Genomic DNA, 13624 nt, shown 5'->3' with positions numbered 1-13624 from the left:
GTATAAAAACAAACATTTATATACATTATTAATATATAAATACATAGTATGTATCTATGTATGTATATCTATACAAATAAATAAAATTGGAGTGTCTGTTTGTAATATTGAAATAACTGTTTTTTACTACATGCATAGAAATATAAATACGTTACATACGCGAAAATGACATTTTCACAATTCTGTCTGTCTGTCTGTTTGTTCCGGCTAATCTCTGAAATGGCTGGACCGATTTTGACGGGACTCTTTTTGGCAGGTAGCTGATATAATAAGGAGTAACTTAGGCTACTTTAATTTTAGAAAAATAAAGATAAATTCCACGCGGACGAAGTCGCGGGTGCAGCTTGTATATACATATTAATATGTTTGTTTGTGTATATTGTAGTCATATATAGTTATTTTTGTTTATTACGTGCGCCACCTACCCTATTCTTATTTTTATTTCTCTATTCACCCAAAGGTAGTCTGGAAGAGATATCTTAGCGATGACACCGCCTTTTGTATCAGTTTATGTATATTTTCTATTTTAACTGTTTTTTTTTGTTCTGTAATTGGTGCAAGAAATAGTATAGATAAAATAAAATATAATAAGCATGTGTTATACATATAAACTACTCAATTTGCCAGAAAAAAAAATGTGTCATAAAATATTTTTTATGTTTAGTTTTAATTATTTTTGACTTTTCATAAAAAATATAATTTGCAAATTGGGTTGACTGGAAGAGATCTCTTTTAGAGATAAGTCCTCCTTTGTTAACATTAGCTGTAATTAATATACTTACAAATGTATTTAAGTGCAATAAAGAATATTTACAATATTTTCTTTGTAATATTATAAAATTTTTGTTAATAATGTTTTTGTAAAATATCTAATTTAAAATTCATAGCGCTGACAATGTTATCTGATTGAACAGAGATTAAGTGCGTAGCGGTTTCTATGTTGATTGTCGCATGCCTAATCCTTGTTGTTAATTAAATATAAGTAATAAAAGATTACGGAGTAAAACATTTGTCGAGTAACCAACTATTTAATTTATATGTCAATCGTCCTCGTGGAAGTGTCTTTATATCATCTGGTATTTTATTATACATTTTTATCGCCACATGGAAGACATTATTTTTGACCATACTTAATTTCGTTCCATGTATGTACAGCTTCACATCATTATATACTTTGCATACTTATAGCACAGATAACATAATATTACATACTTATAGTATAAAATAAGTGTCTGTCCGTTTCTATGTATGTTTAAAAATTCAAAAAAAATCAAAAATCTTTTATTCATGTAGGACATTTTAGCCGCTTATGAACGTCAAATTTTTACATTATAATTTTATTTTTTCCCTACCGTTTTTTTAAATCTTTAAAACAACGCAACATATTTTGAAGTGGTTTTTTTTTAAATAAATAGAGTGATTCAAGAGGAAGGTTTATATAATTATATAATACATGTAACCGGGCGAAGCCGGGGCGAGTAGCTAGTCAATTATGTAAAAAAGGAACATAAGACTATTGATACAGAGTTCAAATTAGTACTATTTAGTCATAAGAATGCAATTAGGCTTTAAAAATTTCTTCATTGCTGGCAGGAAATATTAATTGCTTAAAAATGCATGCGAAATGTTTTCATGCAATGCAAAAATTTCTACGTAACAACTTATAAATTATTTTTAAACGAATTCATGCAATGTCTTCGGAATATAGTGCAAAACAGGTATGTATATATGTATGTATTTACAATTTTTAATTGCCGTTTTATTATAAGCGTCGACCTCGCAGGTTAAGCGTAGTGCCTTAATTTCCGATGGTCGCGGATTCAATTTCAGTAATATAAATAGAACGTTTCATCATATACGGGACGGTATAGCTGACTATTTTAGGCAATAAATAGAATAATTATTATTTTGTATGCTATATGTATTGAAATACTTGATGTATTTTATATATTTAAATTTTGTAACCATATTTATTTGACATATTGTTTTTTGTAATAAATTAATAATCTATACTTTTTTACTTATAATATTATACAAGCAAAAGTAACTCTGTCTGACTGTCTAAAATTCGAATTCACAAATAATTTATTCATGTAGGACATTTGAGCCGCTTATAAATGTCATTTTTTTATATTATTATTTTTTCCCTACCGTCCAGTCTACCTGTCTGTCTCGATTTCAAGCCAAAACTACTGAACCGATTTAAATGAAATTTGGTATACAGATAGTGTAGACCCTGAGAAAGGACATAGGCTATTTCTGAATGCGAAGAAAGTTTTGTAAAGGGTAGAAAGGGGAAATAAAAAGTTATACGGAAGTGTCGTTATTTTTAGAGCTAAAAGCTTGTCACTTGTTTTTTAGGCTGTTGTTTAAATATTACATATGACATTTATTAATAACGAATTACTCTTAAGGAGTAAAATAAAATAGGAGATGAAATTTTATATAGATATTCATCATTTTTGAAGTAAGAACGATGTAATTTTTTCTTTTTTTTTTTTGATTAGATAAATAAATATTTTATTTCTTTGGCCAAGATCACTACTTCACGCGGACGAAATCGCGGAGTCAGCTAGTCTATTATATATTGGGAAACATCAGGGAGAGATTATTGTCGACTGTGCAAATACGAATTCTCAAGTATTTTAGACACTTTAGCCGGAAAGAAAACTGTATGAAGCGTGCTAATAATAGAAGGTTCAGTTGACGGCAAGCGTTTTCAGGGTTGACCACCAATGAGATGGACTGACCTTATAAAAACGGCTCTACAGCAGCCAGTACAATGCTCTCGTACAGCCAAAAATCGTACCAGATGAAGGTAAATTGCCTTAACTCATAACAGAGATGAAAGTTTGTCAGTATGGATGTATAGATGAATGATTGGATGGATGTTTGTTATATTGGTCACTCTTGGTTGATTGGTCACTCTTTCAAACAAAAAAGTACTGAACGGATTTTAATGAAATTTTACAATAATCAAAAGCACACATAGGCAATAAATTTGACACGGGTGAAACCGCAGGCACAGCTAGTTAAATACAGGTGATAGTACTAATGATTTTTGTCATTCTTTCAAGCAAAAAAATACTGAACGGATTTTGATGAAATTTTACAATAATTAAAAGCACACATAGGCAATAAATTTGACGCGGGTGAAACCGCAGGCACAGCGTATATTACGTAAGCATCCCTTAAGAAAGGATATTGATAAATTCCACCCCTAAGGAGATAAATTAACGCGAGCGAAGCCGCGGGCAAAAACAGCGTCAACATATATGCAGCGGTAAAATGACTCTGCCCTCGTTATGTTTGTTCAAGAGATGTTCTTATAACAAGTTTTCTTACATCCAAATTACTTCCGTTTCTATGGTGTTACGCTATCACATGCATGGTAGATGTTATATTAATGAGGTTTACAAACTTACATTTAATTATATGGAAATAATGTTGTTTTAAAATGTCGGTCAATGTAAACCTGTATTATCTAAATTGTTTAATTAAAAAAAATTAACCTACTGATAGCTTCATTTACATTTATATAACTACTAGCCCCGGTTTCACACGGGTGTACTTGTATTATACATATAATAATAATAATAATAATCTTTATTTGTCTCAAACAAAAACTTTTTACACAAAACAACTATTGCCCATAGAATAATATAATTTAAAACTAATGAATGAGACAAAACGGTCTATAACTCAGTGAGGACAGTGAGTCCACCCTCTCTGCTATTCTGTTATAGCCTTTATCAGTAAAATACAATGTGAGATCGACGATGACGATAGCACATTACCTTCCTCTTAAATCACTCCACCTAATCGACTTCATTTTGTTAAGACTATTAGTTGGGAAATGAACACACAAAAGAGCAATAGTTTATATATATTTATGGCTTCGTATCGGTGTACATGTATTACACATATAAACCTTCCTCTTGAATCACTCTATCTATTGCTAAAAACAGCGTTAAAATCTGTTGCGTAGTTTAAAAGATCTAAGTGAACAAACAGCGAAAGCCACTTCATTTTATACTAAGTAAAGATCATGATAAATTGTATATTACATGACCATTTATATTTTTAATTTATTGGAAATGCAAGAATAATGAAGAACTATTAAAACTGTATAATATACTTGTTATTATAAAATTTCCAGGCTATTTGCTGGGACTATTTTATACTATATAAAGATAAAACTATAATCGCTCTCTGAACGCGAAAGATTATTATTTAGAGAATCAACAAACAAAAAAAGAATAGTTTAGTACATGTAACACCTAACCTTCCTATTTACCTTCCTTTTCAATAACTCTACCTATTGCTAAAAACTGCATTAAAATCCGGTGCGTAGTTTAAAAGATCTAACCGAACAGACAGTAGAAGCTACTTCATTATTAAAACTATTAAAATTCTTAAGACTATTAAAACTGTATAAACGATTTCAGAGTTATTTGATGGGTCTGTTATAATTGGAAGTGGAAATGATTAATAGGCGAAAATAATCACTCTATACATGTAAAGACGATTATGTTTTCATGATTCATTAACAAGTATACTCGGTCAAGATCATTGTCCTAATTAATTTATTTATTGACATCAAAAAGTAAGAACCTTACAGCTTCCCAATGTGCTCACTTAGGAAAAGTTATACAAAAAATATTATACATATATATATATCCATATATATACATATATAACCTACAAAGATTATTTATATATATATATATATATATATACCATATAACAATGCCGCCCAATGTTTCCTCTGTATCTTATTATAATTATGTGTTTTTATAATAATAATAATAATCTCAGGACAATTCACACAGCACCATCTAGACCCCGAGTAAAAGTAGCTAAAGCTTGTACTATGGGTATTACATAACGGATACAAGCGCATAGATATATATTTTTATCGTAAATACATATATATTATACATAGAAAACACCCAGACTGATACAGACAATCATACTTATGAATACAAATGAGTTTGTATAGTGCGAGGAACAGAACCCGCGACCTTTGGAGTAATGCGGTGTACTAAACCGTTAGACCGTAGAGGCCGTCTGTTAATATTGATTGATTACGGCGTGAAAACATAACAAACAGACTCACTGTCACACATAATATTTGTACGTATATATTACAATATTTGCGTTAGTTTTGCAAATAGAAAATCTATTACTCATGCAGTTGTTGCGAGTAAGGACTTTTTTTTCGGACTACTCTAATGCTGTTGGCCGCAGCTGGCCTTTACAGTTTCACCGGGCGACAGGGGGCACGCAAAAACTACTTAACGGATTTTGATGAAATTTTAAAGTAATATTGCTTATACATCAGAATAACATATAGACTATAAATTTAATATATAAAGTTGAGAAATATATATAGAACTTAAAAGCTATGCAATAATAAGCTATATAAATAAATTACAATAAGTTACTAACATAATTTTTAAATACTTTAATATGGATGAATATCCGAATAAAATAATTAAGTAAAATAAAAAAGTAGCCTAAGTTACTCCTTATAGTCTTTATAGCATATACCTATCTGGGACTGATATCTGGGACTGGGAAGTCCCATTAAAATCAATCCAACAGTTTGAAAGATTAGTAAAAAGAAATACACAATAAAAAAAATGTAATATAAGTACCGTATATACTTTCATATGCATTCAGTGAAAGCCTGTTAAATTGTTATTACAGACACTTCATTTTGTTTATTTGTATAGATTATCCCTTGACCTTGGTGCAACGGTATAGCGTGCTAGCTCACTTTCCGATGCTTGCGATCTCGACCTTGCACAGAACGAGTACTTACCTTACTTACACAGACGTATACACATATTTGTATTATATGTATGTCTATTTCTATCATTTTGAATGTTTTTTTTATATATTTATTTCTCTAAATTCTTTTTCTTCTGTTATTTGACAAAATTGCAATAGCATATGCTGGTAGCATATCACTCTATCACAAATTTCAATGTAAAGAAGAATCTATATTATTGTAAACAATATTTGAAAAGAATACGAGCTGAGTTTCTTGTCAGTTCTTCTCATCTCGAAATCATTCCGAACTGACGGTAGATTTGACATATCATAAGAGTCTGTATTAGATCTACATGAATAAAGATATTATGAATTTAATTTAATGAAAAAATAACTTTATTCGCTAAATAGGTATGGTATGTTAAAAAAGGCAGACTTAATGGTAGAAGCGTTCTCTACCAGTCTACTATTTGTACTCAATTAATTAAGTGAAGATAATTTTATAAACTAATTAATCATTATTATATAAACCAATTAATAATAATTATAAAGACGTAATTCTAGAAGCGTTCTCGACCAGTCAACTATATGATAAGTAATTCACAAATGCGGCACTCAGTGAAGATAATAACATAAACTAATTAATAATAATTATAAGAACTTAATGCTAGAAGCATTCTCTACCAGTCAACTATGTATATGATCAGTAATTCACAAATGCGACACTCATTTGATTAAGTGAAGATAATAATATAAACTAATTAATAATTATTATAATTATAAAAGTATTTCATGTATTTATTAAGGATACTTCATCTTTGTACATTATTTTCAGATGTAATATTGGTTAGATTTGTAAGTGACGATAATAACGTAAACTAATTAATAATAATTATAAGAACTTAATGCTAGAAGCATTCTCTACCAGTCAACTATGTATATGATCAGTAATTCACAAATGCGACATTCAATTGATTAAGTGAAGATAATAATATAAACTATTTAATAATTATTATAGTATTTCATGTCTTTATTAAGGATACTTCATCTTTATACATTATTTTCAGATGTAATTTTGGTTAGTTTTGTACTTGTTTTGGGACTAAGTTTGTATGAACATTCGTCATTTTGAAGCTAGAACAATGAAACTTTTTTTTGGCTTTTGTGGGTGTATTAAATGCTTTTTCTTTATTTGGTCAAGATCATTACTCCACGCGGACGAAGTCGCGGGCACAGTAATAAATATAATTATAGTAAGAACATCTATAATACATATAATTAATAAAAAAAAGCTGCCTATTATTTCGCTAATCATTCATTTTATCACATAAAATGACAGTCAGCTTTCACAATTTTTAAACACGGAAAACTATTAATTTTTATATCATTACATAATTGATTGTGCTTAAGAAGTCTCGTCAAATTAACTTAGTGGATACAATGTCCAAAAAATTACGTGTCTATTGTAAACATGTTTAATTATGTGTATTGTAAAATAACATCCCTACTAACGTTTTTTATGTATGATAATGAAATGGAGCATCTGCCTGTGCTAACGGTGTACGCCGCCGGGGCACCAGAGGAGGAAAGATGAGCTTTATGCTCATCTCAATTAGCTATCGTGACAAATTAATCAGGAATTTATTAAGATGGTTTCCAGGGTGAACTGCGTGGAAACCATTATCACCAGAGGACTAGCGGTTTAGTACACAGCCTTACATCCGATGGTCGCGAGTTTGACTTCTCGCTCAAACATTAGTATACATCACTTAGTTGGTATCAGTCTGGGTATTTAAAAAAAAGTATTTATATCAGTTGTCCAGCGTGAGACTAGATGGAGATACCGTGTAACGACTCAGACCCGCGAGCATCGAAAATTAAGCAGACTAGCTAAACCACTAGACAGCAGAAACCGTCACATAGCCACATAAATGCCAAATGTTATGATAATTGGTTAAGCCAATAAGGAATGAAAGCGTAAACATCACATAACATATTCTCAATATTAATATCTTTTCATAATTATTGCGATTATATTTTCATAAAACAAATTTGGGCAAAATTACTCTAAATTAAAATATTTAAGTTGCATTAATGTCACAACATTTTATCATACACGGCGCTGGGTCTTATGAAGTGAAGTAAACTGGTGGATTAATAAGAACAATGTAGCAACTTACGAGTCAAGGCCTCTCATCGGAAAGTACAGCCTTACTCAAGCCTCAAGGGAATGTGGCGAGAATACCTAGATCCATATAAGATCCGGGAAATTGTGTGTCAATAGTTTAGCGACATTACGCAACGATCAGCCGCCATTGGTTTTTACGTATTCCAATTCTCTGTGCTAATAAACATCACTATGTAAGAGTGGAGAAAGATCTGATAAGAGGCAACTTACAAAATACAATCTACATATATAATTCTAAAAAATAGACTTACACAAAATACCTCACATATTACTTGCGATTTTTGTTATTGGGGGGTTTTGGCTATTGTCAGGTGCTTGTACCTGCAGCACTGCGACCTGCATAGATCGATTGTGCACCCCCTTTTTTAGAGTTCGCTACCTAGACTCGTCAGGGACAAGAACTGATGGATATTCTTAGGAGCGATGGTTTTTATCTCCTCAGGATAAAGTGTATAATTTCTAAAGGAGATATGTCGTTTATGCATGAGTGGGCTATGCGTACATGCGATACCCCAGTATCTATAAACAAGGCCATAGAGAATGAAAGGATGAGGTCAAAATTTATCACTTAGCGTATCTGTAGAATCAAAAGAGAAAAAATATATGTTGTTATTTAGTTTTGCAATTGTATCACTATATGGCGCTAGTTTAAGTTTCTTCGTTTTCTAGCTGTCGATGTTAAGGTGTCGAGAATTGATATTAAAATTTTGTTATTTTTTCTTTGTAATACAAATAAATTATTATATACGCAAGTATTTCTAATTCTATAGTTTAATTTACTAAGCTAATCAATTTAAACCCATAGGACCAATGGGTAAGCTTTTTCAAGACAAATTATTTACGATGGCTTCATCAGGACGTCATGCTTGCAATGTGGCCGATTTATGACGGTCCGTGAACAGCTCTTTTCGAGAGCGGCATGGCCTACCACAGGCTCGACAAGGGAAATTATTGGCAGTAGTCTGTACTGAGCCGCCTGTGGCCAATACGACCCCGTTATTAACAATATTGCCATAAAAAAATTCTGGTAAAGAAATGGATTCTTATTTGTAAGATGCTTGTAGGAATTTCAAATATCTTCCACAAATTTCAAAATTATTGAAGGAAATTCCCAATTCGAGTGCCTTTTTTGTTTCTCTGTTACTACTTCATAACTTCGCTAAAAATGCGCGTATTTGATGATTATTTTTGGAGTCGTTTGACTTTACTTCCTTTACTCCCGACTTGATAGTTACTTATCGCTTGTCAGGATTGAAATTTAACATAATGTTATTGTATAATATGGTCGGATGAGAATTATTAAATAAATAAGCTAACGAACTTCACGGTTGTCACAACAAAGACGAGAGACAAGACGCAAAACCCCGCAATACGTCATTTATTGTCTATTATTCTCCGGGGAGTTGTAGAGATTTATATGTTTTTAACAACCATGCACAGTAGACCCGCCTCTGTTGGTTTCCGGGTGTTTTACAAGAAATATAAGTGTCTACGTGTAATTACTATCTGCATTCCCTTTTGAGCAGAAGAATACAATAGAGAACCGCGAAGAATAAGTGTTTAAGACATATCACAGGTATACAGTCATGAGGAGTAATGAATCCATGTTTTTTTTATATTACGAGGGTGGTAACATGCATACGGCTCATCTGATGTACATAGTTACCGTAACAATATACCATGTCATATCGACCTCTACGTGGTTCCTCCTGAAAACCATCGTGATAAATTCATGGTGAATTTGTAACGATGGGCTAACTGACCTAACCTCAGGTTCATCTTATCATCCACTCGTGCCATCGCCAGCGTAAACCATTAGCGCAGGCGGGGCAACATTACATCATCATAAGTTATTAAATCGCGGCTGAAGGAATCTATCAATTATATATATATCAATATAATATAATAATCTAATCCCAACTTTGTCCGTACTTGACCGTGATAAAAAATTATTTTCATGACAATTGTGAAAACGTAAAACAAACAAACTAACTTTTGTATTTATAAAATAGCTTATGCGAATTGTGTGGAAACTTATTCTTAACCAACTTCAAAACCGGTTTCTTCTTATTATGCATATAGGTATAATATTACGTTATATTATCACTTTTATTCTATCTCGAGGTTAATGATAAATACAAAACGTATCAACTACTTAAAACATATGTATATATAAAATCTTGGAATTGTATGAAGATTAATGAAGGTAAGCACTACTTACCCTTCAAATATATATATATAAATGTTAAAATAATAAATATCAGTTTAATAATCCACACATTACCAAAGGTTACGGTAGTTAATATATTAAACTACAATGATCATTCCAAAGCGGTTGTTCTATTTCTAACATATTTATATTTTTTCGAATTACTCTAATGCTAATGGCCGCAGCTGGCCTGTATAGCTTCACCGGAGGATAGGGAGCGAGTGTAGAAAGCACTGGAAACCAAAGGAAGGACTTATGGAGCGGCAGAAGGCCAACTCCCGACTAACGGATACGACTTTAGTCTGAGGGCACCGCTAGGTCCGAACCTCGGCGTCGTAATATTGATTCCCGTTTGAATTGGACGGGGGATCGATCGGATGGAAGCCCAGGGGCACCGGTGTGGAACGTCTGGTTGATTGCGCGATATGGTGTATTTGGGGTCGTCGACTTCGCCGGCGAGGACGGTGTCGTGTGTATGTGTAAAAGTGTGGTCGGGACGGAACGGATGGACCCGTAGGGAGGTTAACTATCGTTATTGGGTTGTCGGGAAATTATATTAAAAATTATAGAAAATGTTTATACCGACGAGATGTAGAAAAATGAATGAAACTCATTAATTTGCATCTTGTCCTTTATAATTATCAACCTGCTCACCGTAATTTTTAAAATAGTAAATATAACACTTATTATTAAACAAAATAAAACATAATAGTTACGTTTACAAATTTATGACCTCGCAGTGCGAATTAAATCAGCTCTAAAAATTATGGAAATATTATTAATACATTCAAATTTACTACCTGCCAAGGTCAAATTCACGGTTTAAAATTTACAAAGTTATTATTGTGAATTTATTTGCATTCGCAAATAGTTACAGCTGGTTATGTAAAAATCATTTTGTGTGAAATATCCCATTCTAATCTATTGTGACTTGTTGTACTATTGGAATGACAAACAAGTTAATAGTCTAACAAATGAAAAATGGACATTGTCACCTCTAAAATGGAGGAATATGATTATAGATAATTAGAGCACCGTTTCTTAACCTTTTTCAGTCAGTACTGTAATTTAAATTAGTTACTTGACGTAGATATTTAAGGTTATGTGAGGTACATACACCTCACAAGGTACATAAACCTTAATTACTGGGGAAGTAAGTAGAATATCGATTAATAGCGAATAAGATGGAAGCAGCGCCGGCAGTCACATCTAGTATAGTAATGGATCGTTCCTTTAACAAAGTTTTTAGTACACTTTGCAATCGACCCTATGACCCGACCTTCCACTTCATGACTCGTGGTAACGATGTCTCGATGCGGTAACATACGATCAAAATTGTAATTACTGTATCGATATAACAATACTTATTCGCACATAACGATGCGTGCTTATTAATTGTTACACAAGTAGGCTTAGAGCAGGGATGCCAACCGTATAATAATCCTCGCATAAATAAATACGAGATTCTTGACCTTCGGTAAAAGGACAATTTCGTACAAAAATCACTAAAATTATAAGAAATAAAAATAAACACGAAAATAGGTCAAAAGTTGAGAAAGGGGCTGTTCAAGTATTACGTAAGTAAATTTATTAAAATTATTTACCCGACCATCCCAGCAAAAGTAAGCAAAGCTCTTATCCCCTTAAAAACATTTTTCAATATATATATATATATAATGTATTTTTTAGCATAGACAATGCGAGGGGTACCATTCGTGTAAAAAAGTAAATAACTAGCGATGACGTAATCATCATCTAGACTCCCCTACCCCCATGTCATCCCCCCCCCCCTCCATATTGTGCTTACGTAATACTTTAACGGCCCCAAAACCAAATTGAGCTAACATACCGAAATTTTATATTTCTTCGTACGAGGATAAATATATTAAGGATAGCAACCCTGGTTTAGAGATAACGACATTACAAGATGCTCACCAAATCCTACCAGTTTAATAGTCAGTAAGGTACGTATAAATTGATCGTTTAAATTTATAGCAGTTACGCTAGTATTGTTCAAATAACACTTTAATTCTGCATGTTGTACCCAATGAGGAAAGCTGGAAAGAGGTCTACTGATACTCTCGTTCTATTTATAAAAAGTTCTTTCACACTCTAGAATTATTCTCTTTCGATACCCTAATTCACAGAGTAATTAAATGTTTTATATAAGTTGGTACGGCGGCCCTTATGGGAGTTAATCAAAAATGTATTATATGTGACAGAGACTGTAAAAACATGTCCACAGTTCATATAAAAATTGTATTGAAGTTGGCCTGCATTTTCGGTCAAAACCTACTTAGTGAATCTATGTAAAAAATTGCTTCCAAATTTGCACAGATTTATATATAATTAGTTTGTTTCTAATGACGCAAGGCTGGTAATTTTTTTTTGTAGTGTTGTTCCCTTAACTTGCAAGGAATTATAGAAATACCTACTATGAAATAAAGTAGCAGTAAGTCGGTACTGTTTATTGGGAAAAAGTTTAAATATACTTTTCCCGATAAAGATAAATTTATATTTACTTTATATTAAATTTAATTGTAATAAATTATATTATATTTACACTACCTTAATTGAAATAAATTATTTATTGATGCATAATTGTTATAATATAATTATGTAGGTATGTTAAATTAATACGTAAATCTAGATCTTTATTCAATCTAATACAAAAAAAATTAGCTATGGTAGACTTTTTTTACGTGAACCTTAAGAAAAGAGATCAAAATTTTAATTAAATTTTAAAAACAAAAAAAAATTAATAAGAATGTTACATGCTTTCTTTTATTTAGATTTTCTAATCCTAACTGTTTTTGGTCTGTTTATGTTCTTATTTTTTCCATTAATATCAGAATATCTAGGAAACTAGGATAAAAGAGAAAATCTTCACTTAAACCAGGAATTCTGACGTAAAATATGAGCCTATGTAATATAAGTAAGTATCGTATATAATTCACTCACCACGTCGTTGTCACCATCTGAGCTGATGTTGTAACCCAAAGCCGCAAAAGTTTGATACCACAGCAACAAGTTCCATAGAGTAAACCACATCGTGACTACATCACGAAGCACAAACAACACCTAAATAACGCCTATTTTTTAAACCAATAATTTAAATACTTATTAACACTACCTCTTAAATCCGGTTCTATAACATATTAAATTTAAACAGGTGTTATAGTTCAAATTCTATAACGCGCGTTCTAATTACATTTTAAAATAAATTAAAAATATATCACTTTAAAGGGACATAATTGATGTTTTAATTCAATTTTCGGACGCGACTCAGCACGTTCGGCGTTTGGCGGGAAAATGTTAACGCATGCGCACCGGTGCTCTACGCACGCCATATTGCACAATACAGAAGCAAGTACCTGCGCCCGGGGACCTTTGGTGGACAAGACGTAAGACAAGAGAGAATAGTCTAATCCAATTGATACCTGTTCTCT

At 31.9% G+C, this 13624-nt stretch overlaps 1 protein-coding gene across 1 annotated transcript in view; it reads right to left on the bottom strand.

The window, feature by feature from the left end:
- Positions 1–13357, bottom strand: part of LOC131847363 (phospholipase B1, membrane-associated-like) — a 44560-nt gene extending 31203 nt beyond the window's left edge. The window contains exon 1 of the mRNA XM_059196928.1: positions 13137–13357. Within this exon, the coding sequence (XP_059052911.1) occupies positions 13137–13226 (90 nt within the window). The 5' untranslated portion in view covers positions 13227–13357. The remainder of the gene's footprint in view (positions 1–13136) is intronic.
- Between the last annotated feature and the right edge of the window lie 267 nt (positions 13358–13624).

The sequence above is a fragment of the Achroia grisella genome, unplaced genomic scaffold, assembly GCF_030625045.1.
Source record: "Achroia grisella isolate CSIRO2021 unplaced genomic scaffold, CSIRO_AGI_Agris_v1 utg524, whole genome shotgun sequence".
Lineage (NCBI taxonomy): Eukaryota > Metazoa > Arthropoda > Insecta > Lepidoptera > Pyralidae > Achroia > Achroia grisella.
This window is presented reverse-complemented; position numbering and strand designations above follow the sequence as displayed.